General features: G+C 46.0%; 1 protein-coding gene across 1 annotated transcript in view; it reads left to right on the top strand.

Moving 5' to 3' along the window:
* The first annotated feature begins 3057 nt into the window (after positions 1 to 3057).
* Positions 3058 to 25430, top strand: part of ACAP3 (ArfGAP with coiled-coil, ankyrin repeat and PH domains 3) — a 36291-nt gene continuing 13918 nt past the window's right edge. Inside the window, exons 1-8 of the mRNA XM_030289123.4 lie at positions 3058 to 3286; positions 20387 to 20444; positions 21168 to 21287; positions 22047 to 22100; positions 22612 to 22670; positions 23479 to 23662; positions 24483 to 24527; positions 24956 to 25051. Coding sequence (XP_030144983.2) covers positions 3240 to 3286; positions 20387 to 20444; positions 21168 to 21287; positions 22047 to 22100; positions 22612 to 22670; positions 23479 to 23662; positions 24483 to 24527; positions 24956 to 25051 — 663 coding nt within the window. The 5' untranslated portion in view covers positions 3058 to 3239. The remainder of the gene's footprint in view (positions 3287 to 20386; positions 20445 to 21167; positions 21288 to 22046; positions 22101 to 22611; positions 22671 to 23478; positions 23663 to 24482; positions 24528 to 24955; positions 25052 to 25430) is intronic.

Below are 25430 nucleotides of genomic sequence, written 5' to 3'. Positions count from 1 at the left end.
CGCAGCGCCGCTTCCGCCGGGGCGGCACGGAACGGAACGGGGATGTGCTCATGGGGATCTGGGATGTGATCACAGGAGTTGGGGATGTGCTGATGGGAACTGGGGTGTGCTGATGGGAACTGGGGTGTGCTGATGGGAACTGGGGTGTTGTGCAAACATCAAACCCCTCTGGAGCCCTGTGCTTCACCTCGGATGCTCCTCAGCTCCCCAGCTGTGCTGCCTGTCACTCAGCTGGATGAAAGAAATTAATAACAATAATAATAACAATAATATTGTTGTTGTTGTATTGATTTCAGCTAAGAGCACACATAAAGCAGGGGCCACAAGAGATGCTCCCAGGCTGGGAGAACTAGGAATGTTCAAAACCTGGAGAGGAGAAGACCCCAGGGAGAGCTCAGAACCTCTTCCAGGACCTAAAGGGGCTCCAGGAGAGCTGCAGAGGGACTGGGGACAAGGGACAGAGTGACAGGACACAGGGGATGGCTTCCTTGGCATGGAATTCCCAGAGCAGCTGCCCCTGGATCCCTGGAAGTGGCCAGGGCCAGGCTGGAGCACCCTGGGATCCCTGCCCATGGCAGGGGGTGGGATCTGAATGATTTTTAAAGTCCCTTCCAACCCAAATCCTGCCAGCACAGGCGTTCCAGGCAATCCCAAACCATCCAGTTCAGCCTGGAGAGATGTGTCAGGAACAGCTGAGAGGAAATAACAGCTCCAGGGACAAAAATAAACCAAGAAAATGGTAAAACACAAAGGCTGCAGATGTTCTCAATGCCTGTAATCTGTATTTAAAACTCCTCCTAAAACACTGAACTGCAATATCTGGATGGGCAAGAACCTCAAACCAGCACAAACAAGCACCAGCTCATTGGTAGAGCAGGGAAGGGGAGAGAAAAATCCCTGGAGAGAAAAATTCCCCTCATGCAAGTCTGAAATCTGATCTGAATGGCAAAAGCCAGGCTGTTCTTTTAATATTTTTATATTTATATCTTATATGTTTATTTATATATTTTATAATTATATATTTTTTACAATAATATAATAAATATATCTTTTTATATTTTTAATATTTTTAATGTATCTAAATTCTATGTACAGTGTAACTTACTGTCGTTCCCATTTTGGGCAGACACAATTCCTCTCCAGACCTGGCAATCAAGGACACCTCACTGCCTCAGGCCCCAATAAAAGTTAAACAAAAATGAGTTTGGGGGGAGCAAACTTGGGGTAAATTCCTTCATTACCTGAAGCTGTAATTGGAAAATTCACCCCCAATATGCAAATGGACCAAACTTATAAAAATATAAAAAACTATGACTTGCTGTCCATTTTTTGGAGGGTTTTGTCTGCCCTAAATGTACCTGAAGGCCCTTCAATAAACAGAACTGAATTTATTCTCTTCATTTTGTCTGTTTTGCCTCATTTTCATTCTTTCATTTTGCCTGTTTTTAGGTAGCACAAAAAGGCACCACGGAAGAGAAGGGGTTGGTTTGACCTCTGTGAAACCTCACAAAACAAACCACAAGAGCTCCTTCTCCTGGGCCAGGGCTAATTCCTTCCCCTGAATTCCTCAGAACACTCCAGCCCCTGATAACTCTTAAATAATTCAGATTTTTGCTCTCACTCTTGGCCGTGGCCGACAAATCAAGGTCTAGGTACAAGAGCCTGGTCTGGAGGTGAATTTTGGTGTTGATTTGTGTGCAAAAATGGCATTAAACATCAAATTTCATTTCTGGGAGCTCAGATGGAAATGAGACCCTGGTGTAGAGGTGAATTTTGGCTGTAATTTGTGTGCAAAAATGGCATTAAACATCAAATTTCATCCCTGTTCCTGTCCATGGCTGGGTGAGGCCTCCTTGTGACATCTGCCAGGCTCCCCTGGTCCTGTTGCTTCACTCGTGGCTTCCCTTTAGATGTAGAATTTTCTTCAACCACGGGATTTCCACGTCAGGCCCTTCTCCCAGTTCACAGAAAGTTCACCCCAAACCATCAGTGCACGATGTGGTTGCTGCTGCTGTGTCTGTGGTGCTGGGTGGGCGGAAAATCAGGATTAATTAACCTCAATTAGCCCGAACCACATCTTGTTGCCTGTCCTGTGGTAATGGAGTTCAGTTCAGCTGGACCCAAAAATCCAGATGTGCTCCTTTCCCCCAGTGATTCCTGCAGATTTATTCCCTGTCTATGGAAAATTAAAAACTAGATTAAGGAGGGTGCCAATCCTGCTGCTGGTTATGGAATTTTACCCATGGAATGGGTTTGTTCTTCCTGCCTAGAAATCCTGCCTGGAAATCATGGAATGGTTTGGATTGGAAAGTTGAAATTCATCTCTTCTGAAAATCATGGAATGGTTTGGGTTGGAAAGTTGAAATTCATCTCTTCTGGAAATCATGGAATGGTTTGGGTTGGAAAGCTGAAATCCAGCTGTTCTGGAAATCATGGAATGGTTTGGGTTGGAAAGCTGAAATCCAGCTGTTCTGGAAATCATGGAATGGTTTGGGTTGGAAAGCTGAAATCCAGCTGCTCTGGAAATCCTGCCCGGGGCACTCAGCCTTTGGAAGGGCTGCCCAGGGTGGCGGTGGGGAGGAGGCGCCCCAGGGTGCGATTTGGGGGCCGGGGGTGGCCAGAGGGGCCAGGGCCGTGTCCGGTGTGTGGGAGGGGGTCCGTGCCGTGTCCGGGCCGTGTCCGTGCCGTGTCCGTGCCGTGCCCGGTGTGACGGAGCCAGTCCGGTTCTGTGCGTGGCTCTGCCGGAGGCGGATCGGAGCCTGGCGGGGCTGTACCGGGGCTGTCCCCGGTGCTGCGGGAGGCGGACCGGTGCCGGTGCTATCCCCGGTTCCGTGGGAGGGAGGCGGGCTGGTGCCGGTGCCGGTGCCGCGGGAGGAGGCCGGGCCGGTGCCGGTGCCGGTTCCGCGGGAGGAGGCCGGGCCGGTGCCGGTGCCGGTGCCGGTGCTGTACCCGGTTCCGCGGGAGGAGGCCGGGCCGGTGCCGGTGCTGTCCCCGGTTCCGCGGGAGGAGGCCGGGCCGGTGACGGTTCCGCGGGAGGAGGCTGGGCCGGGGCCGGTGCCGGTGCCGGTTCCGCGGCAGGAGGCGGGCCGGTGCCGGTGCCGGTTCCGCGGGAGGAGGCCGGGCCGGTGCCGGTGCCGGTTCCGCGGGAGGAGGCGGGCCGGCGCGGGGGGCGGGCGCTGTCGCGGGGCCGGCGGGCGATGCGCTTCCTCCGCTGAGCGCAGCGCGGCCGAGCCGGCAGGATGACGGTGGAGTTCGAGGAGTGCATCAAGGACTCGCCCCGGTTCCGGTGAGCGCGGGGCCGCCGCGGCCGCCCCGGGAAGGGCTCGGGGCGGTGCCGGGGGGGGACGGGAGGACGGGCAGGGCCGCGGCCGGGCAGAGGGACCGGGCCCGGGAAGGGCCGGAGCCGGGGCCCAGCTCGCTCAGCCGGCGGTGCCTCGGGCCGCAGGCGTTGCCCTGCCGTGCCCGCATCCCTCCCGCATCCCGGCTTCCCTTCCCCGCACCCTCCCTTCCCTGCCGTGCCCGCATCCCTCCCGCATCCCGGCTTCCCTTCCCCGCACCCTCCCTTCCCTGCCGTGCCCGCATCCCTCCCGCATCCCGGCTTCCCGTCCCCGCACCCTCCGTGTCCCGCAGCCCCGCCGCGTTTGGGCGCTTGGCAGACGAACAATTCGGGATCCGCCAGCACCGCATCCCGCTGGGAACGCGCATCCCCCGCGGGGCTCGGCCGGGCCGGTGCCCCGCGGAGCCGCGGCGGTGGAACACACTCATTTTCCGTGCACTCGCATTCCCATCTCTCGGAGGGTGGATTTTTTTTTTTTTTTTAGCGGTCTGGGAGGAATCTGGGCTGTGACAACAAAGGCTGTGGCTTGGCTGTGCTCGCATCCTCCTCAGGCCACTGCGGGGCTGGCGGGGAAGGAGCCGCCACGCTCCGGGCGCTGCCGCTGCGGTGTGCCCGGAGCATCCCGGCTCTGTGCCCGGCTCTGTGCCCGGGGCATCCCGGCTCTGTGCCCGGAGCATCCCGGCTCTGTGCCCCGGAGCATCCCGGTTCCATGCCCGGAGCATCCCGGCTCTGTGCCCCGGAGCATCCCGGTTCCATGCCCGGAGCAATCCCGGTTCCATGCCCGGAGCAATCCCGGCTCCGTGTCCCGAGGGGTTCGGGGCTGCTGCTGCTGCTGCTGCCGCCGCCTGCATGAGTGAAATACAGACAAAAGGCAGCAGGAGCGAGTTGGGCTGCATGAGTGTGCAGGGGAAGGAGTTATTTTTGGGGGGTGTTCTGCTTCCTGCAGATGTTTCGTGTTGTTCCTCCTCGGAATCTTTGTGTTTATTGGGAAAAAAAAAAAAAGCCACCAAAAACCCCACAGCAGCTCGCGTTTTGTTCAGAAATGGTTTCCCGAGCATGTAATGGTTCTGTAGAAACGCTTGGCTCCGCAGAAGGGTTGCGGCGCTCCGTGGCTGGGCTGGGGCTGGGCTGGCAGATTTGTCATTTTTGTGGTTTTTGGGGAACGGGAGCTCCGGGGCTGCGGGGCTGTGCGAGGCTCGGGCCGCGGGTGGCTCCCCGGGGATCCCGCAGCGATCCGGGGCTGTGCCATGGAGAGGCAGGAACGGCTTCCATCGATCCTCTGCTCGCTCAGCATCCATGAGGATGTGTCCCCCTTTATTTCCCTTTTCTTTCTGTCTGTCATTACGCTATACCCGCCTTTATTTCCTTTTTTTTCTCTATCATTACGATTTAGCCACCTTTATTTTCCTTTTCTTTTTTTGCCTGACACTAGGATTTATCCACCTTTATTTCCCTTTTTCTGTCTAGCATTAGGATTTATCCACCTTTATTTCCCTTTTTCTGTCTAGCATTATGATGTATCCACCTTTATTTCCCCTTTTTTAATGCCTGTCACTAGGATTTATCTGCCTTTTCCTCCTTTACTTTCCCCCCGTCATTAGGATTTTCCCACCTTTATTTCCCATTTTCCCCCCTTATCATTAGGATTTATCCACCTTTATTTCCCTTTTTTTCTGCCTGTCATTAGGATTTACCCACCTTTTTCCCCCTATTTTTTGGCCTATCATTAGGCTGTACCCACCTTTATTTCCCTTTCTATTCACCTATTGTTAGGATTTATCCACCTTTATTTCCCTTTTTCTTTGCCTGTCATTAGGATTTCCCTACCTATCACTAGGATTTACCCACCTTTATTTCCCTTTTTCCCCCCAAATATCATTAGGATTTAGCTGCCTTTTCCACTCCTTTTTTTCCCCCTTTTTAATTAAGTTTTCCCTTTTCCCCCCCTCTTTTTCCCCCATGTATCTTTATAATTTTCCCACCTTTATTTTCCTTTTTTTTTCACCTCTCATTAGGATTTTTCCACCTTTTCCCCCCTTTTTTTCACCTCTCATTAGGATTTTCCATTTTTTTCCCCCTGTATCTTTAGGATTTCCCCCCCTTTTTTTCCCCCTGTATCTTTAGGATTTCCCCCCCTTTTTTTTCCCCCTGTATCTTTAGGATTTTCCCACCTTTTTCCCTTTTTTTTTCACCTATCATTAGGATTTTCCATTTTTTTCCCCCTGTATCTTTAGGATTTCCCCCCCTTTTTTTTCCTCCTGTATCTTTAGGATTTTCCCACCTTTTCCCCTTTTTTTCCCCACTCTCATCCCATTCCCTTGTGGCTGGGTGGTGGCCCCGAGGCAGAGCTGTGACCTCAGTGTCCAGATGTGTGTCCAGATGTGTGCCCAGATGTGTGTCCCACATGTCCCTGACCCTTTTCCTGCTGACGCCAGCACTGATTGATGCCTTTATTTATTTATTTCATTTATTTATTTATATATAATTTAATTTTTATTTCTAGATCATTTATTATTCCATTTTATTCCATTTCTTTATTTCCTCTCTCTGTGGGCTCCAGGCCAGGGTTTTGAGCATTCAGGCAGCATCACTCTGCTCTGTCTGCCCCGTCCAGAAAAACAAAAGAGCTCTCAGAGCTCCCAAAGCTGGAATTTTACCAAAAATCACTTTTTTAGCCTGGAATGATGAACTCTCTCCCCCAAGGCCAGACTCTGCCTTCAGAGGGAGAAGAAGAGATGAGGCTGGAGAAATGAGCTGGGCTGCTTCAGGAGGCTTGGAGGATGTGCAGAAGGGGAAATATTTAAATTGTGAGAGCCTGGAGGGTTGAGAAATCCTGAGGTTAGAAGGAAAAAAAAAAACCCATTTCACTTATTGAGACTTTACACCCGAAATATTGAGAAATCCTGGTGTTAGAAGGAAAAAAAAAAAAAAATCAAGTTAAATTATTCAGACCTTACACCTTGAATATTAAGAAATCCTGATGTTAGAAGGAAGAAAAAAGAATCAAGTTGAAATATTCAGACTTTACACCCCAAATATTGAGAAATCCTCATGTTAGAAGGAAAAAAAATAACCAAGTTCAATTATTGAGACTTTTCACCTTGAATATTGAGAAATCCTGATGTTAGAAGGAAAAAAAAGGAACCAAGTTGAATTATTCTGAGTTTACACCTCAAATATTGAGAAATCCTGAGGTTAGAAGGAAAAAAAAGAATCAGGGTGAATTATTCAAACTTTAAACCCCAAATATTGAGAAATCCTGACATTAGAAGGAAGGAAAAAGAAGAAAAAAGTTCAATTATTCAGACTTTACACCTTGAATATTGAGAAATCCTGGTGTTAGAAGGAAAAAAAATAATCAAATTGAGTTTTTGAGACGTTACACCCTAAATATTGAGAAATCCTCAGATTAGAAGGAAGGAAAAAGAAAAACCAAGTTAATCATTCAAAATGAAGTTTTTTTAAATGTTTTTTAAATTTTTAGAAAAAAATTTAATATCTTTTTTTAATTTTAAATTTTTTTAATGTTAAAATTTCATTTTGGGATGGTTTCCCATCCCAGTGTAGGAATAATTCTCTTTTTCCTGCTGCATCCAGAGTCCCTGTGCACCTCCCACAGAAGATTTGTGCCATTTTTCCAGCTGGTTTCTTCTCCTCCGCTGACAACCTTTGAAAAAATCAAATTCTCTTTTTTTTACCACACACAGGGAGGAAAAAAACCCTCCAAAAAATAAAAAATATTACCCAAGATGAAGAAAAACCTGATGAAACATCTCCTAATAATTAACAACCACCTCCAGCTCTGTGTCAAACCCACCTCACCTTATAAATCCCAGTTGCTACAATGAAAAGAATGAAAATTCACTTTATTTTTCATGTTTTTCATTCCATGATTTAAGTATTAAAATTGAAAATGTTTAAATTAAATTAAATTAAAATGTTAAAATGTGTCTCAGCTCCAGCTTGGCAGATGAAGCTGATTTTAGGGGTGTGGCTGCAGTTCCAGTAGAACAATTTAAAATAATTTAATGACCTGCCAGGACCTGTTCTTGCACACCTGAGGGCTGCCCCAGTAAATAACTTTTATCCAGTTTTTATCTGGATTTTTTTTAATCTCCTCACCAGGAGGTTGGGAAATGGAGGAAATCTTTTTTTTTATGTAAAATTTGATTTAAAATGTGGAATAGGACAGAAAATGTTGAGAGAGAAATGGCATTAAAGCTTGATAGAAGACTCACTGTGTGTATTTGTAAAATTTGAGATTAGAAATTTGGTTTAAAATGGAATTAAAGCTTGAGAGAAGGCTCACAGGGTGTATTTTTGTGTGTAAAATTTGGGATTAGAAATTTGATTTAAAATGGAATTAAAACTTGACAGAAGGCTCACAGGGTGTGTTTGAAAAATTTGGGATTAGAAATTTGATTCAAAATGTAGAATAGGACAGAAAACATTGAATGAGAAATGGAATTAAAGGTTGACAGAAGGCTCACAGGGTGTGTTTGTAAAATTTGAGATTAGAAATTTGATTTAAGATTTAGAATAGAACAGACAGTGTTGAGAGAAAAATGGAATTAAAGCTTTTTCATAGAATTTGTATTTTTTAGTTGGTTTTTATGGGGTAGATTTTTTGATTTTGCGGTTGTGAATGGTTTCTTTGCTAGAATAGATTGTTGTGTGAACTGATTCTTATTTTTAAGGAATTTTTATTAGAAATGGATTTTTTGCTAAAATAGATGGCTGTGTTAATGCATTCTTATTTTTTATGATTTTTAATTGGTTTTTATGGGGTAGAATTTTTGGTTTTCTAGGTGTGAATGATCTAATTTCTGTTTTTTCTGCACCTTGCTGTCTCCTCCTGCCGCTATTTTTATAAAGGACAGAATTCAGCTCAGAGACTTTGATTTACAGGAAGGAAAGAGGGAAAAAACAAACAAAAAAATAACCCTGGAGAGGCTGTGGGTGTGTTCTGAGCCAGGGAATCTGAGGTTAACCAAACAAATTTTGTGTGGGACCTTCCCACACCTCAGAGTCTTCTCTTGCTTCACCTCCTCTGCAGGAAAAGAATTTTCCCTTCTGGAGGGAAAGGAGAATTATTGAACACAAAATGAGTACACAGTGAGTTCAAGGGGAAAAAAAAAGTTAATTTTATTTCTAACTTCACAATATATAAAATTCCAAAAGTTTATATATATATATATATGTATATATATGTATATAAAATATATTTTTATTTTATTCGTTTATATATATATATATGAATAGATAAAATTCCAAATAAATTATAATAATTTTTATTAAAAAAATTAAACACTATTAAAAGAATAATAAACAGTAAATGAAAAAATAAAATTACTATCTGTCCAACCACACTAGTCAAACTAACAGTCCATCAATTTTCTCCTCCCACAAAGAATACAAAACAATTACTATTTACATTAACAGTGTGTAAAAACTCCCCATTCCCAGATTTCCTTTTTCCCATCCTTCCTCCTTTTCCCTCCTTTTCCTCTCCCCTTCCTCCCCTTCCTTTCCCTTTCCTTTTTCCCTTTCCCACATTTCCCTACCCTTGCCTTCCCTCTTTTCCTCCTTTTCCCTCCTTTTCCCTCCCCTTCTTTCCCTCCCTTTCCTGCTTTCTCCTTTCCCACATTTCCCTTCCCTCTTTTCCCTCTCTTTCCCTCCTTTCCTCTCCCTCCCTTTCCCCTTTTCCCCTTTCCCACATTTCCCCACCCTTCCCCATTCCCAGATTTCCTTTTTCCTGTCGTTCTTCCTCCTTTTCCCTCTTCTCCTCCTTTCCTCTCCCTTTCCTTCCTTTCCCCTTTCCCACATTTCCCCACTCTTCCCTTCCCTCTTTTCCTCCTTTTCCCTCTCTTTCCCTCCTTTCCTCTCCCCTTCCTTCCCTTCCTTTCCCTTTCCTTTCCCCTTTCCCACATTTCCCCACTCTTCCCTTTGCTCTTTCCCTCCTTTCCTCTCCCTTCTCTCCCTCCCTTTCCCCCTTTCCCACATTTCCCCATCCTTCCCTCTTTTCCCTCTCTTTCCCCTCTTTCCCCTTCCCCCCATTTCCCCACCTTCCCCCATTCCCACATTTCCTTTTTCCTTTCCTCCTTTTCCCTCTTTCCCTCCTTTCCTCTCCCTCCCTTTCCCCCTTTCCCCCATTTCCCCACCTTCCCCCATTCCCATTTTTCCCGCTGCCACTCCCGGGTGCTGTTTTGGGGCCGGGTGGCAGCTCAGTGACATTTTTGTGGGGGGCCATCCTGCCTCGATTCCCAGAGTGGAATGGGAGGCAGATTGAGCCGGGGAGTTTGGAAGGAGGCGAGCTCTGATGTGCCACTGACTCATCTGAACTGGGAGATAAAGCACGAAAATGTGGGATGGTGCCAGATCCTAAACAGGGAAACTTTGGGATTTGTGTAATGCTTTTTCTTTTTAAGCCAGGTTTTATAAGCTCTCAGAGACAAACATCACACCCCTGATAGCTCAGCTACCTCAGGTGCCATAAAAGTACAGGATGGCTCCTGTGGCAGTGCTGGAAACAAAAAAGTTTTAATAAAAGGCAAAATAAAAAAGCTCTTTACAGAGAAAAACCAAGCCACGGCAAGAGGTTCTTGCTCCTGCTAAAACACTTCACAAAAGCAATTTATTTCTTTTGTTCTCTTCATTTTCTAGTGAGTTGCTCAGGGACTTTTTGGCTTCTGTCCAGTTGGGTGTCCTTAAATTTGAGGTGAAGCCCCCAAGGTCCTACGAGGTGTCTTTTAACCAAATTGAGGAGAGAAATTTCTGGGTTTTGTCCTTTTTAAGGAGTCCAAGGCTGACAGGGGACACGTTCCTCCATTTGATGGGCAGATGTCACCTCCAGGCTCGTGGGCTTCCAGCTCTGCCCTGAGCTGCAGCTGAGCTGCGGGGCTGCAGGAACGGCTGCACGCAGGAAATGCAGGAGTGGGGATTGCTGGAAATGCAGGGGAGCCCCGAGGGGAGGAATGCTGATGTGTGACTGCAGCTCAGAGGCTGAATGGTTTCTTTATTATAACTATACTACAATACATTAATATACTATTTAAAGGAGATACTAAAACTACAAACCCACTTTTTCTAACTGCCATATCTAACTCAAAACTCGTGGCCCTCTCTGAGAGCACAGCCCCAGGTAGGTTGGATTGGCCACCAGCTCAAACAATCCTCACCAGAACCCAACCAAGCAACACCCCAGGGAAACAATTCTCCAAACACATTCCACATGGAAAACAAAGAGCAGAAATAGAAATTGGTTTCTCTTTCTTCCCTCTGTGCTCCTCTGTGAAAAAATCCTGAGAGAGAGAAGAATGTCCCTGCAACAAATGTTGGTTTTTGGTTTTTTAGCTGAATGCTCAGGTAGGGGATGGAAATCTGGGCATCCTGCAGGGCTGAATCCTGACCTGCCCCTGGATTTGGAGTTGGATTTGGAGATGGATTTGGAGTTCTCCTCTGCCCAGCCCCAGTTCCTACAAGGCCAGCTTTGTTCTGCCTTCAGCCACCACAGAGGAAGCTTTATTTTCCTCCAGACCCTCATCCCTGTTTCCTGCCTGATGATTCCCCCTTCCTTCACCCTCCGAGCAGGAGCACAGGGAGAATTCCTGAATTTTCTGTGAGCCTGGGAATGCAGGAATGCAGCAGGACAGGGATGCTCAGTCCTGCAGAGGTGACTCAGGGGCTCAGAGGGGTGTGACAGTCAACAGGAAATCTGGGGAAGGGGAAAAGGGGAAAAGGAAAGGGAAAGGGGAAAAGGAAAGGGAAGAAGGAAAGGGGAAAAGAAAAGGGGAAGGGAAAAGGAAAAGGGAGAAAGGAAAAGGAAAAGGAGGGAGGAGGAGAGAGAGCACACAAAGCACGTGAGGCTGGTGAGAATCCCCTCCAAAATGTCCTTTCCCAAAGCTGAGACACTCCTTTTTCACGTGGGGATGAATTCCACAGCCACATTCCCCTGAAAAGTGGGATTGTCCCCAGCCCCTGAGAGGAATAAATCAAAATAAGGGATGAGTAGTTCCAGGATTTTGGTCCATTCTCGCCCAGCAGCCCCATAAACTCTCCCCCTTTTAGGAAAGGGTTGTGGCACTGGGAAAAAAATCCCAGTTTTGTGGCACAGCAAAATCCATCTGGCACCTCTGGGAGGCTGCCAGATTGTCACTTGTCACCCAAGTGCCAGGGCAGGGGAAGAGGAAGGGGCAGGACCTGCTTGGTCCCAACTTCAGGGATGGGTTTGGCAGAAAAAAAACCTTTTCAGCCCCAAAACAAAGCGAGCCCAGAGATTGGGGAGCTGCAGCTCCAGCCAAGGAGGGAGAGAGGGGGGGAAATAAATTAAAAATAAAAGAAATAAAGAGCATTTAGTGCTGCTGGGGGAAGTCTCAACAAAAGCTGCTGGAGCTCCTCCAGCCCTGTGGGTAAACGGACGCCACCAAGGTCACTTGGGGAGAAGGCAGAACTGTTTGAGGCAATTTTTAAAAAAATTTAAATCCATTCTGCTTGTCAAAGAAAGCAAACAAATGTCATCTAAAAGGTCTTGTGGCACAGAATGAGTCTTTCTCCAGCTCAGGAAAAGAATGTTGCTGTGTTCAGTGCTGCAGTTTCCCTGCGTGTCTCACTGGGGTTTCCTCCCTGCACGTTGGAGATGTGGTGCTAAAATCTGCTAAAATCAACTCTGCTGAATCAACTGAATCAACCCTGCAGCTGTGCTGGGCTGCTGCTGCTGCTGCAACAAAGAAAAAAAAAAAAAAAATATATATTCAGAGCACAGAGGAAGGTGGGGAATCCATCCAGGGATAATTTCCTGTAATGAGCTCAAAAAAACAAAACCAAAAAATAATATTTAGAGCAGAGAGGAAGGTGAGGATCCTTCCAGGGATAAATTCTTGCAGTGAGCTCAAGGTGGGAGGTTCAAAGAAAATAAAAATATTCAGAGCAGAGAGGAAGGTGAGGTTCCATCCAGGCCTGGAACCAGTTCCAGAATAAAATAACCAGAATAAGTTCCTGCAGGGAGCTCGGGTGATTTCTGAGCAGGTGATTTCTGTCAGCTCTCTTTAAGAAAAAATAGTTAGTTAAAGAAAAAAATGGGCAAGAACAGGGTTAATTAAAGAAAAAATGGGGAGTTCTGAGGGCTCTGACTGTGGGGGTTTTGTGGTTGGGTCATTGCTGGGTTTGGGACAGAGGAAAAAATCCCTTTGGAGCATTAATCCCCAAAATAATCAAACCCTCTTTGGTTCTGAAAGGGAGGAAAGCTGAATTTTGTGCTTTTTGGGCTTGGCAGGTCTGAAATTGAGCTTGTGTCTTAACAGAGAACGTCGGAAATGTGGGAATAAAACCAAACCTGGGTGTTGTTCCTGCAGTTTCCCCAGGAAAATTTGGGATTTGTGATGCTGTGGGGTCACTGCTGTGCCTGGTCACCCCTGTGCCCTTGGGGTGGAGCAGTTTTAAATCCACTGTGGGGTTTCTGTCAGCCAGGGGCACAAAACCCCACAAGGTTTCCTGTTTCTTGCTGGTTTTACCACAGAAAAATGACGATTCCCCCTTCCCTCAGCAATTTGGCTTTTTCTGTGAGCCCGGGAATGCAGCAGGGCAGGGATGCTCATCCTGCAAAGTTTCACTTTGCATAGAAATCTTCATCCTGCTGCTCTGAATCCACCCCAGAGCTCTGGGGAGGAGGCAGCCAGACCCACCTGCCCTCTCCAAATGCTTTTTATTTTAAACTGAGAAAAAAAAAATTATATTTTTTTTTTTATCACCCCCACTGACAGACCAGCTGTGGAAATTCCAAACTCTGACCTTGCTGCTCTGCTTCCCTTTTCTCCCAAAATTTGGGAAGCTGCTCAAGCCCCAGGGGCACAATTAGGAAATAATTTGCTGTAATTTCTGTCAGGATTTCCCCTTTGGGTTGCACCGAGGTGTGGTGGAAATTGAAATGCTTCCAGTGCAGCTTTCCCCCTCTGTTTTGCACCCAGAGAAATCCTGGAGAAATCCAGATGTTCCTGGGGAGGTTTGGCTGGGAGTTGCCAAAGAAAATCTGGGGGAAAACCTCTTATCATTAGATCCATGACATCAGGAGTTCATTAGGAGGGCTAAGGAAGGATTTCATCTTTAAGCCATTAAATCCTGGAGTAATTGAGGCTGGAAGAAACCTCTGGAGGTCATCTAATCCTAATGACCTTCCCCAAGTAGCTCCTTGGTGCTGCAGGAGCTTGGGCTGGCTGTCACGGAGGAAAGCACTCAGCAAACTCAAATACTTGATTAAATTCCAATTCCTGATTCTTAAAATCTGAGCAGAAATGAGAAGAAATAGAAGAAGAAGAAGAAAAAGAAATGGGAATTTTGTGTGCATTAAAAAACCCCCATATTTTCTCCTGGAAACTGCCAGATTTTCACCAAATATTAATGCAAAAAAAAAAGTCAACTGAACACAGCAAGCAACAAAACTCTGAAATCTTACTCATCTTGCTTCAAAGCCTTGTCTAAACATCCACCTCCAGCGTCTCAGGGAAGGGTAGGAGCTGTAAACTGACATTTAACAAGTTCCAGACAGGGACTGGGGCTTTGTAAAAACCTTCTGAGCGCTGCTGCCAAAGCCAGAGCTGAGTTTGGGCACAGAAATGTCTTCACCTCGGAGAAAAGTTAATTCAGGGGTTGTGTTCCTGCTTAAATCTCTGTGAAAAACGGGAAAAACAACTCCAGGAAATGTCTGTGAAGTGAAAACAAGATTTGGGCGTGATAGAGAGAGGATTTTGGAATGGTGGAGCTCTGTGGGAGAAGAGCTGGATGAGAAATTCAAATTTTTGAGGAACCACTGAAAGGAAGAAGAGATTTTTCAGCAAGATTTAAAAAAACAGAAGAGAATAAAATAACAAAGAGGAAGATGATTTTATTGTATCAGTGTCTGAATTTCTGCTCTTCCACCTGGATTTTCCTGCAGGAAACTCTCTCTTGCTCACACTGGCACAACCTCCCACATCTCCATGGTGCCTGCAGCCATCTGTGGAGAGATTTTAGTCAAGATTAGAAATTCAGCTTATTCCATTATCCTGGAGCAAAACCAGGAGACCCCAGCCACTGGAAACAACTCTTTATTACAATTTCTCCATTAAGAAATTGCTGGGAGGGGGAAAAAAAAATCCCTTTATCCCAAGGACAGGGACATTTTAATGATGAGTTAAATCCCTTCCACACTCCTTAGTTCACAAAATGGTCAGTAAATGAATTATTGTTTACAAAACCTAAGGTGATAAAACAATTCCATTTTAATTTTATTTTTGGTGCGTAAAATACGAGTGGCTTTAAAATTATTTTTACAAGCTGGTTTTCCATGTGTTTCTCTCACTTATTGCAAATTTTGGGGTGAACCAGCCATTTCCAGGGGGAGGAAATCAGCTTGGAATGGAGATGTCTGGAAAGGGAAGCAGCAGGAGAAGACAGAACTGATGATTGGAGAATTTTAACATTTTCTGGCTGCTCAGGGAGGTTGAAAGGACAGGTAGCAGAAAATATTCTTGCAGCAGTGCCAGCAGATCAGATCCATGTGGAATTAGCATAACACTTGCTATAAATAGATTTATCTGGGCCAGAGCAAAGCTCAGCTGGTTTTGCACAGAGTCACCTCCAAACAAAGCAGCTCCTTGCTGCCCAAAACCTGCCTGGGAACTCTTCTGCCCCAGGGATTTTCCAGGAGATTTTTGTTTCTAGAAGGAGGAAATATGAATTTTGTGATTTTTTTTTGGGCATAAAAAGGCTTGGCAGGGATGAAATGGAGCTCAGGCCTGCACAGAGAACCTCAGAAATGTGGGAATAAAACCAAAGCTGGGTGTTGTTCCTGCATTTTTCTGAGGAGAATTTGAGATTTGTCGTGGTGGTGGGGTCATAGCTGTGCCTGGGATGGAGGAAAAACCCCTTTGGAGCATTAATCCCCAAAATAACCAAACCCTTTTTGGTTCTGGATGGGGGAAAAGCTGAATTTTGTGCTTTTTGGCCTTTTTGGTGTGTGAGGCAGCAGTTGTGAGGAGTTTTTGTGGGATTTTTTCCGGTCCAGGCCTGTGTGATCTCAGGGATGGAGAATCCAGGGCCGTGGCTTGGCCTTGACCCAGCCTCAAATCAAAGCCAGGCTCCAAAATCTTTCCTTGTTCCTTTTCTTCCCGGGTCATTTTTCCCCTCTCTCAAGGCTCTGTATTCCCAATTGGGGAAAACAAAAAAGGATATTCCATGGATCACAACTTGTCTCCTCTCAGAGCCAAAAACTCCTCTCCTGCCAGGTACAGCAGGAGAAAAAACAAAAATTTTTGTACAATTTTTGTACAAAAAATTGTACAAAAAAATCAATTCCATGGAATGTGGGAATCCTGTGGATTAATAATATGGAATTTTTAATGAATCCCTGCTGGATTGCCACAGAAGGGGCTCTGTGGGAATATTTTGGCAGCTGCTGAAGGCAGATTTGGGGTTTAAGGCCTTCCCTCCTTCCCTTTGAACGAGGTGATGCCTTTTTCTTAAATTTAATTTTCCTTAAAAATTAATTTTCCTTAAAATTAAGAGCCAGACGCGGTTAAGGGATAAAGGGTTTTTATCTCAATATTTAATAAGGATTTTTATGGTGTAATACTTTGTTAGGGTGGGGTATGTTGAAATGTATATTCACGATTAGATGGCATCCACAATTTTAGAGATTTTGCTAATTAGCATATTTAACAAAGGTCACTGAGAGGCTTGGATGAACAGAGGGATGGGAAAGGAGAAATGGGGAAATGTGAAAATGGGAAAGGGGAAATGGGAAAATGGACAATGGGAAATGGAAAAGGGATAATGGACAATGGAAATGGGAAAATGGACAATGGGAAATGGAAAAGGGGTGATGTACAATAGGAAATGGGAGATAGGAAATGGGATAATGAGCAATGTGGAATGGAAATGGGATAATGGACAATGGAAATGGGATAATGGACAATGGGAGATGGGAAATGAGGAAATGGGATAATGGACAGTGGGAAATGGAAATGGATAATGGACAATGGGAAATGGATAATGGACAATGGGAGATGGGAAATGAGGAAATGGGATAATGGACAGTAGAAAATGGGATAGTGGATAGTAGGAAATGGGATAATGGACAGTGGGAGATGGAATAATGGACAGTGGGATAATGGACAGTGGGAAATGGGATCATTGGAAGGCCCAGCCCTGGCAGAGGATCAGGGAGTCTCAGGGAGCAGCAGAGCCCTGGGGCTGCAGCCAAGGGAACACAGCCCCAGTGTGGGGCTCACAGCGCAGCTGCTGTGGCAGTGCCACAAGGGAGGGCATTGTCCCCGTGCCCAGGCAGGGCACAGGGACCAGCAGAGACCAGAGCAGGATGAGCCCCAGCACAGAGAGCATCCCCTGTCCCTGCGGTTCTGGGACAGAGAGGATCCCCTGTCCCCGAGGGTCTGGGAACAAGAACAGAGTGTGAGCGTTTGTGCCAGGAGCCAGGGGACATCCGGCACTGCCACGGCCCCAGAGGGACACCTGCCACTGCTCTGCCTCACTCAATGTCACCATCTCACCTTTCCTCACCAGTTTTCTCTGAGTTTTGGCTCTCCAGGAGCTGAGGAAGGAATGAGGAGGAGATGAGGAAAGAATGAGGAGGAGATGCTGGGGGATGAAGAGGGGATGAGGAAGGGCTGAGGAGGGGATAGGGAGGGGATGAAGAGGGAGCAGAGAGCCCGAGCAGAGGAAAAAATAAGAGAAAAGAAGGAAGAGAAGAGAAAAGGGGAAAAAGAACAGGAAACCGAGAGGCAGCAGGAAAAGAAGAGAAAAGGGGAAAAGAAGAGAAAACCGAGAGCAGCAGGAAAAGAGGAAAAATGAGAGAAAATAGGAAAAAGAAGAGAAAAGGGGAAATAAGAGAAAGGCAGAGCTGCTGCTGGAGCTGCACACACGGCGTTTCCAGCAGCACACACTCAAATCTAGGTCAGGCTTAGTCTGGAGCTGCCTTGTCAGCACAGACCAAAGAAATAAATCCCTGGTGGCTCCCAGAGCACTGCCATCCATCCGGGGTGGCACCGAGGGCATGGCAGGGACAGCAGGGACGGGCTGAGTTGGTGGCTTCTGCGTGGGGACACAGCCCTGGGCCACCGGTGGCGTTCCCAGGGGTTGGCAGAGATCTGAACCCCAAAAAACAGGATAAATGTTGGGTTTGGGTTTGGGGGAGCGATGCAGGCAGCAGGGAGTGTGGGAATCTCATCCCCCAGTGCAGCTGGGAGTTGGGGACAGGGGTAGTAGGGGATAAATGACATGGGGACAAGGACAGAAGTGGACAGGACAGGGATAAAGGGGTTGAATGACATGGGGACAGGGACAAAAGGGGCTAAATGACATGGGGACAGGGGTAAAAGGGGATAAACAACATGGGGACAGGGGTAAAAGGGGATAAACGACATGGGGACAAGGGTAAAAGTGGATAAATGGTATGGGGACAGAGGTAAAAGGGAATAAATGGCATGGGGACGGGTAAAATGGGGATAAATGGCATGGGGACAGGGTTAAAAGGGATGAAATGACATGGGGACAGGGACAAAAAGGGGTAAAATTACATCCCAGGGAAAAAGGGATCCCTTTCCCAGGAATGTGCTCCTGCTCAGGAGCCTGGCACGGGGAGGGAGCAGCAAGATGGGAATCCCAAATTTCCACCCCAGGATCTCAATTCCCGGCTTCTTTTCTCTTTAAACTCCCAACATTATCCCGAATTCCCGCTCCTCACCCGTGGCTGTTCCCTGAGCACTCCCGGCAGGAAAAATCCATGGAATTCCCCAGGGCCTGGGCAGGGTGGGGATGCCATGGATACTGTCACCATGGAGATGTTGCCATGGTGGCGCTGCCATGGATGGGAGGAAAGGAAAGAGGAAAAGAAAAAGGAAAAAGGGAAGAAGAATAGAAAAGGAAAGGAAAAAAGAAAGAAAAAAGGAAAGAGGAAAGGGAAGAGGAAAAGGAAAGGAAAAAAGGCGAAAAAGGAAAATAAAAAAGAAAGGTAAAAGGAAAAGAAGGAAAAGAAAGAGGAAAAGAAAAAGGAAAGACAAATAGGAAAGGAAAGGAAAAAAGGAAAGAGGGAAAGGAAAAGAAAAAAGAAAGGATAGGAAAAAATAAAAGGAAAAAGGATAGGGGAAAGGAAAAAGGAAAGTGGGATAGAAAAGGAAAAAAGAAAGGAAAGAGGAAAGGAAAAAGGGAAGGGAACAAGGAAAGATGAAAAGGAAAGTATAGGAGAAATGAAAAAGGGAAGGGAAAAAAGTAAAAGGAAAAGAAAGAGGAAAGGAAAAACGAAAGAAAAAAAGAAATGAGAAAGGAAAAAGGAAAGCAAATTGTGGATACCAGGGGGCTCAGGAGCTCTCAGATCAATATTTGGGTAGGTTCATAAATGATTCAAAACTCCCTAAAAACCCAAAGAGCAACCTAAAAATCCCAGGAGTGGCTTTCACCTCATTTCACCTCCAAAAAGGCTGTGTGGCAGGAGACAAAGATATGGAGGTGGAGCTAAAAATCCTGAAAATCCATCCCCTTTTCCTTGAAGGAGCAGTTTAATTTGAATTTCTGGAGCTGGCAGTGCCCTTGTCAGGCTGCTGATGGCTTTGGGAGGAGGAGCTGGATGAGAAACGCTTCGGTTTTGTGCCAAATCTCCTTTTTTTTATTTTGGGCAGAGCTCATCTCAGCGAGGCAGGCGTTGGTTTCGCTCTGTTTCGAGCAGAAATCGGTCTGAAATAATGATAATAATAAAAATAATAATAGGCATTTCTAAAAATTAGGCATTCCTATTATTATTATTATTATTATTATTATCATTATTACTATTATTATTATTATTATTTCCTCACTCACTCAGTGGGTTTTATTCCCTCTGAATTCCTCCTGGAAGGTTTTATTTAGGAATTCCCCACCCAGTGGGCTTTATCCCCCTCTGAATAATAATAATAATAATAATAATAATAATAATAATAATAATAATAATAACAATAATAATAATAATAATAATAATAATAATAGGAATTTCTTATTTTTAGGAATTCCTCACTCACTCAGTGGGGTTTATTCCCTCTGAATTACTCCTGGAAGTTTTTTTTTAGGAATTCCTCAGCCAGCGGGCTGGGATTTTTCCAACTTTGGGTGCAATATTCAAGAACCAACCTTTAAAATCCTGATCCCACAAACCTGAGAAGCTCCCTGAGTAAAATTTGGATTTCAAACCCTTGGTGGTGGGAGGCTTGCCCACATTCCCAGGTGTGTGGTTAAAGAAATAAAGCAGGTTTAAAGGTTAAATAAACTCAGCCTCTGCTCTGCCAGGGAACACCCTGAGGTTTGCAGGGCTCTCTGCTGGGCTCTGCCCTCCCAAAAATCATTCCAGAACCACATTCCTGAGTCTGGGAATGCCTCCTGAAGTGGCTGATGTCGTGTTTCCCTCGGAGGGGTGTGGGAATCCTTAAAATCAGAGGGATTTTTGGTGGCCTTTGCAGCTGGGCTGTGACAGCTCCTCGCTGCCATCCGCCCAGTGACGTGGGAAGGAAGCAGATCCCAAAATCCTGGTGGATTTTGGTGGATTTATCCCTATCCAGGCCAAACCCCAGGTGTGTGGAGGAGCTTTTTGGTGTTCAGAGGCCGAAGGGCTGCTCTGTGTGTGTTTGAGGGCTGGTTCCTGAGGTTTAAAGGTCGTAATTCAGCGTTTGAGGCAGCCTGGAAATGGGGTTTGGTGGAGTTTGTGCCTGCTGGGGCTGGATGGAGCAGTGGTTATCCCTGTGTCAATTAGCACTGCTGTTAATTAACAGGACAGTGCCACTAAATGAATTTGCTGGGGGTGTCTTCCCAGCCCACTTGAATTTCTCTGTGGTGGAATCATCTTGATCTCTTCTCCCAGTGCTGGAATTCATTTCTGAGGTATTCAGCACCGAGGTTCTGACATCCCAGTGGGAATAAAGAGTCCCTCATCCCCTCTGATCCCCACTCATGTCTTCCTGGCCTCCTACCCAATTAAAAGCCACCAACTAACGATTCCCTGCTGCTAATTAATGATTTCTCCTTGCTGTTCCGTTGCAGGGCAACCATCGATGAGGTGGAAACGGATGTGGTGGAGATCGAGGCCAAGCTTGACAAGGTGAGGTCTGAGGGGGACTGGTGGAATCCCTGCTCAGGAATGGGGTCCCTCCAAGTGTCCCCTAAAATCTGAGCCCATTTCTAGCTTAAAGTGATGTTTAGGCTTGTCCCCAGGGCTCCTCTGAGCTGGGACAGGAGCTCCAGGCAGGCTGTCCTGTCCTGGGCTGGCATTTGTATCCCTGTCCTTTCCTGGGCTGGGATTTTGTCCCTGTCCCTGTCTCAGGTTAGGATTTTGCCCCTGTCCTGGACTGGGATTTTCCCCCTGTCCCAGGGTTGGATTTCCCACTGTCCCTGTCCCAGGGTGGAATTTTGTCCCTGTCCCTATCCCTGTCCCTGTCCCGGGCTGGGATTTCCCCCCTGTCCTGGGATGGGATTTTATTCCTGTCCTGTCCCAGGGTGGAATTTTGTCCCTGTCCCGGGCTGGGTCTCTCCCCATCCTGCCTGTGACAGTCCCAGCACAGCAAGAACGGGAAGGGCGCCTGTCCCCAAGCTCTGGGCTGGCTGTGGGACAAGGCCAGGCTGCTCCGAGCCCAGTGCTGAGCCCGTGTCCCCTTGTCCCTGTGTGTGTCCCTGTGTGTGTCCCCATGTCCTCATGTGTCCCCGTGTGTGTCCCTGTGTCCATGTCCCCATGTCCCTGTCCCCGTGTCCATGTCCCGTCCATGTCCCCGTGTCTCTGTGTGTGTCCCCATGTCCCTGTCCCCATGTCCCTGTCCCTGTCCCTCAGCTGGTGAAGCTGTGCAGTGGCATGCTGGAGGCGGGCCGGGCCTACCTCAGCACCAACAAACATTTCGTCAGCGGCGTGCGGGACCTGGCGCAGCAGTGCCGCAAGGACCCCATGGTCTCGGTGAGCTGGGGAGCCTCAAATTCCTGCTCTGGGGGCTGGGGATGCTCTGGGGGGCTGGGGATGCTCTGGGGGGCTGGGGAGGCTCAAATTCCTGCTCTGGGGGGCTGGGGATGCTCAGGTTCCTGTTCCTGGCACACACAGGGCTGGGGGATGCTAAGGTGGGGCTGGGGGATGCTTAGGTGAGGCTGGGACTGGATCACAAATCCAAGCCCCTCATGCTGCTTAAGCAGCCTCTCAAAATGAGATTTGGTGTTTGTAGGGATGCAGAGAGTGTCTGATAACAGCAGGCTGGAAAGTCACAGTGAGGTCACTCAAAATGAGACTGGGAGGAAGATCAGAGATCCCTTTAAAATGAGATTTGGAGGAGGGATGAGAGTGAGATCCACTCAAAATGAGATTGGGAGTCTGGTGACACCAAGCTAGAAACTCGGAGATCCATTTAAAATAAGATTTGGAGTCTGGTAACTCCAGGTTGGAAAGTCAGAGATCCATTTAAAATGAGATTTGTGTTTGAAGGGATGCAGAGTCTGATAGCAGCAGGCAGGAAGGTCAGAGTTTGATCCACTCAAAATGAGATTTGGAGGGAGATCAGAGATCCATTTAAAATGAGATTTGGAGGGGGGGTCAGAGTGAGATACATTCTGAGATTATTTTATTTTTATTGTATTTTATTGCATTGTACTGCATTATATTGCATTGCATTGCATTTTATCGTATTTTATTGCATTGTATTGTATTTTGTTGTATTTTTTTTTTCAGGAGTGCCTGGATAAATTTGGGGACAGCCTGCAGGAAATGATCAATTATCACATGGTAATTATCACAAAATCTAATCCCTTCTGGTATTTCATGATGGAAAGGTTATTTTACCCCAGGAAAAATTCCTCAGGGAAAGATTCCTTTCAGGACTGTGGAGTTTGGGAGTGAGGAAATCAGTGGGAATGAAGAATTATTTATTCATTTTGGGATGGACACATAAAAAAACCAGGAATTTGGGATGGGATAGACATGGAAAACCAGGAATTTGGGATGGGGTGGACACAGAAAAAAAAGGGAATTAAGGATGGGATGGACTCAAAAAACCGGGAATTCGGGATTGAGACCTCACAGCAGGGATGTGAGGGGAACTGCTCCTGGATGAGGAATTCTGAGGAATTCTGCACCTGGGAATGCTGCAGCTGTGGGAAAAGCTGTTCTTTTTCAAAACCATTTATATTTTTCCCTTCTTCAAAATAATTTCTATTTTTTCCCTTCTTCAAAATAATTGATTTTTCCCCTTCTTTTTCAAAATAATTGCTGCTTTTTCCCCTCTTCTCTCTTGCAGATCCTGTTTGACCAGGCCCAGAGGTCGGTGCGGCAGCAGCTGCACAATTTTGTCAAAGAGTGAGTTTGGAATGTTGAATTTGGCTTTTCCCTTTGATTTTCAGCTTCCTGAGGTGCTCATCCCACAGGATAAACCCATCCCAAAATTCAGATCCTGCAGGGCTGAACCTCCAGGATAAACCCATCCCAAAATTCAGACCCTGCAGGGCTGATCCTCCAGAATAAACATCTCAAAGTTCAGATCCCAATAATAACCAATAACAATAGTAATAAATTAAACAAAAATAATATAATATAAAAATAACCACAACAACAACAACAACAAACCAGTAATAAAATAAAAACCATATTTCCCAACTCTCTAAAGGCCTGACTGAAGCTGGGATGGATGTGCTGGGCTGAGCTGGGATCCTGCTGGCAGCCACAGTTTATTGTCACCTTCTAACCCTGATTTCTCCCAGTTTCTCCCCATTTCCCCCACATTCTCCCCATTTCTGGTGCCCAGCGATGTGAGGGAGTTCAAGGAGACCAAGAAGCAGTTTGACAGGATGTGGGAGGACATGGAGATCTCGCTGGTGAAGAGCAATCATAAACCCAAAAATAACCAGAAAATAACCCCCAAAATAGCCATAAAATAAGCCCAGAAAATAACCATAAAATAAACCTAAAATAACCATAAAATAAACCCAAAATTAATCATAAAAATAAAATTAAAAATATCTTTCCCAACTCTCTAAAGACTTGACTGAAGCTGGGATGGACACGCTGGGCTGAGCTGGGGTCCTGCTGACACCCACAGTTTCTTGTCACCTTCTAACCCTGATTTCTCCCAATTTTTCCCCAAATTCTCCCCATTTCTGGTGGCCAGCGACGTGAGGAAGTTCAAGGAGACCAAGAAGCAGTTCGACAGGGTGCGGGAGGACATGGAGATCTCGCTGGTGAAGAACGCGCAGGCGCCGCGGCACAAACCCCACGAGGTGGAGGAGGCCACGGGCACCCTGAGCATCACCAGGAAATGCTTCAGGCACCTGGCCCTGGACTATGTGCTGCAGGTGGCTGCATTCTGCCCCCGATGCCTCAGTTTTTATCTTTTTTAGTTTTTCACATTCTCTGCATTTTAGTGTCTGGGTGTGGGCTCCGTATGAGGGGAAATAATCCCGCTGAAATTCAGAATTTGCCTGATTTTCCTGACTTTTTTCCATTTTTTAGATTTAAATTTAAATGCTGCATGAAGCTCTCTTCACACAAAAGGGATGCTGGATTTGATTTGGTTTTTTTTTTTTTTTTGTTTAGAGATGGGGCAGCTGAGAGGTGTTTGAAAAACTTTTATTTTATTTTCAGTCTTGTGAAAAGAGTGAGACAATACAGATGTTATAATTCACACCACCACAATCAAAATCCAATTATTTCCTAATTACAATCCACTAGAAGTGATTTTTGGCTTATTAGTGTTAGTTATACCATGCTGTAGATGCTTTAAAGTCAATTAACTAAAATAATACCCTGGAAAAGCAGGAATTGCATCACGGGGAGATGTGGCTGCACGGCTGTGAGTGTGGGGCCTGGCAGCTTTTTATATTTGTTATTTATATAACAAATATTTAAAAATTTTGATATTTATAACACCCTTTTCTGAGCCAGACATGGGGCAGCTGAGAGGTGTTTGAAAAACTTTTATTTTATTTTCAGTCTCATGTGAAGGGTGAGACAATACAGATGTTATAATTCACACCACCACAATCAAAAATTAACTATTTCCTATTTACAATCCACTAAAAGTAATTTTTTTGCTTATCAATTTTAATTTTACCATCTTGTAGATGCTTTAAAACCAATTATCTAAAATCACCCTTGGATTTTTTTTCCCCCCAGATCAACGTGCTGCAGGCCAAGAAGAAATTCGAGATCCTGGACGCGGTAAGAAAGGAGCCCTGGGTGCTCCTCAGGGAGAAAATCCAATTTTTGGGGGGATTTTCAGGGTGTTGCCTTCCCCTCTTTGTGCCCACAACAAAGTGGAAGAGGGATGAATTGCTTTGGAAAAGTGAAAAAGGAAGAATTAAGAAAGAAAAATGAACTAAAGTAAAAATAATTTTTTTGGGTGGGAAAAGAGATAAATTGCTTTAGGAAAGTAAAAAAATAAAAGGTTAAAACTATTTTTTATGAGGAGAAAGTAAAATATTATGGACTATATGGAATTTATGGAATATTACCGAATTTTTGAAATATTATGGAATTTATGGAATAAACATGGAAAAAATCCCTATTTAATATTTTCAATATTCAATTTAATTCCAAACTTGCCACCCCAGAACTGTGAGGATTCCAGCTGTGCTTTCTCTCTCCAGATGTTGTCCTTCATGCACGCCCAGTTCACCTTCTTCCAGCAGGGCTCCAGCCTCCTGCAGGAGCTCGAGCCCTACATGAAGAAATTGGCCAGCGAGGTGAGGGCTGGACCCCAACGCCTTCGGGGGGTTCCCAGTTCCTGCCGGTTATGCCCCTTTTTGTCAATTTTTGTCCTTTTCTGCCCCTTTTGCCCCTTTTTTTGCTTTTTTGCCTCCTTTTCACCTTTTTTTTTGGCTTCTTTTTCCCTCCTTTTCCCTTCTTTTTGCCCTTTCCCCGCTCCCGTTTCCCCTCTTGAGTGCCCACACAGATGTGGCATTTCCCCCCCTTTTTTTCCCATTTTTGCCTCCTTTTTCCCTTCTTTTCCCCTTTTTTTTTCCCCCCTTTCTTGCCTCCTTTTTGCGTTTTTCCAGTCTTTTTCCGCTCATTTCCCCCTCCTTTTCCCTCCCTTTCCCCCCTTTTTTCTCCTCCTTTTCCCTT

The sequence above is a fragment of the Taeniopygia guttata genome, chromosome 21, assembly GCF_048771995.1.
Source record: "Taeniopygia guttata chromosome 21, bTaeGut7.mat, whole genome shotgun sequence".
NCBI classification, from domain to species: Eukaryota; Metazoa; Chordata; class Aves; order Passeriformes; family Estrildidae; genus Taeniopygia; species Taeniopygia guttata.
Note: the sequence above shows the minus strand (reverse complement) of the source record. Positions and strands in the feature narration are given on the sequence as shown.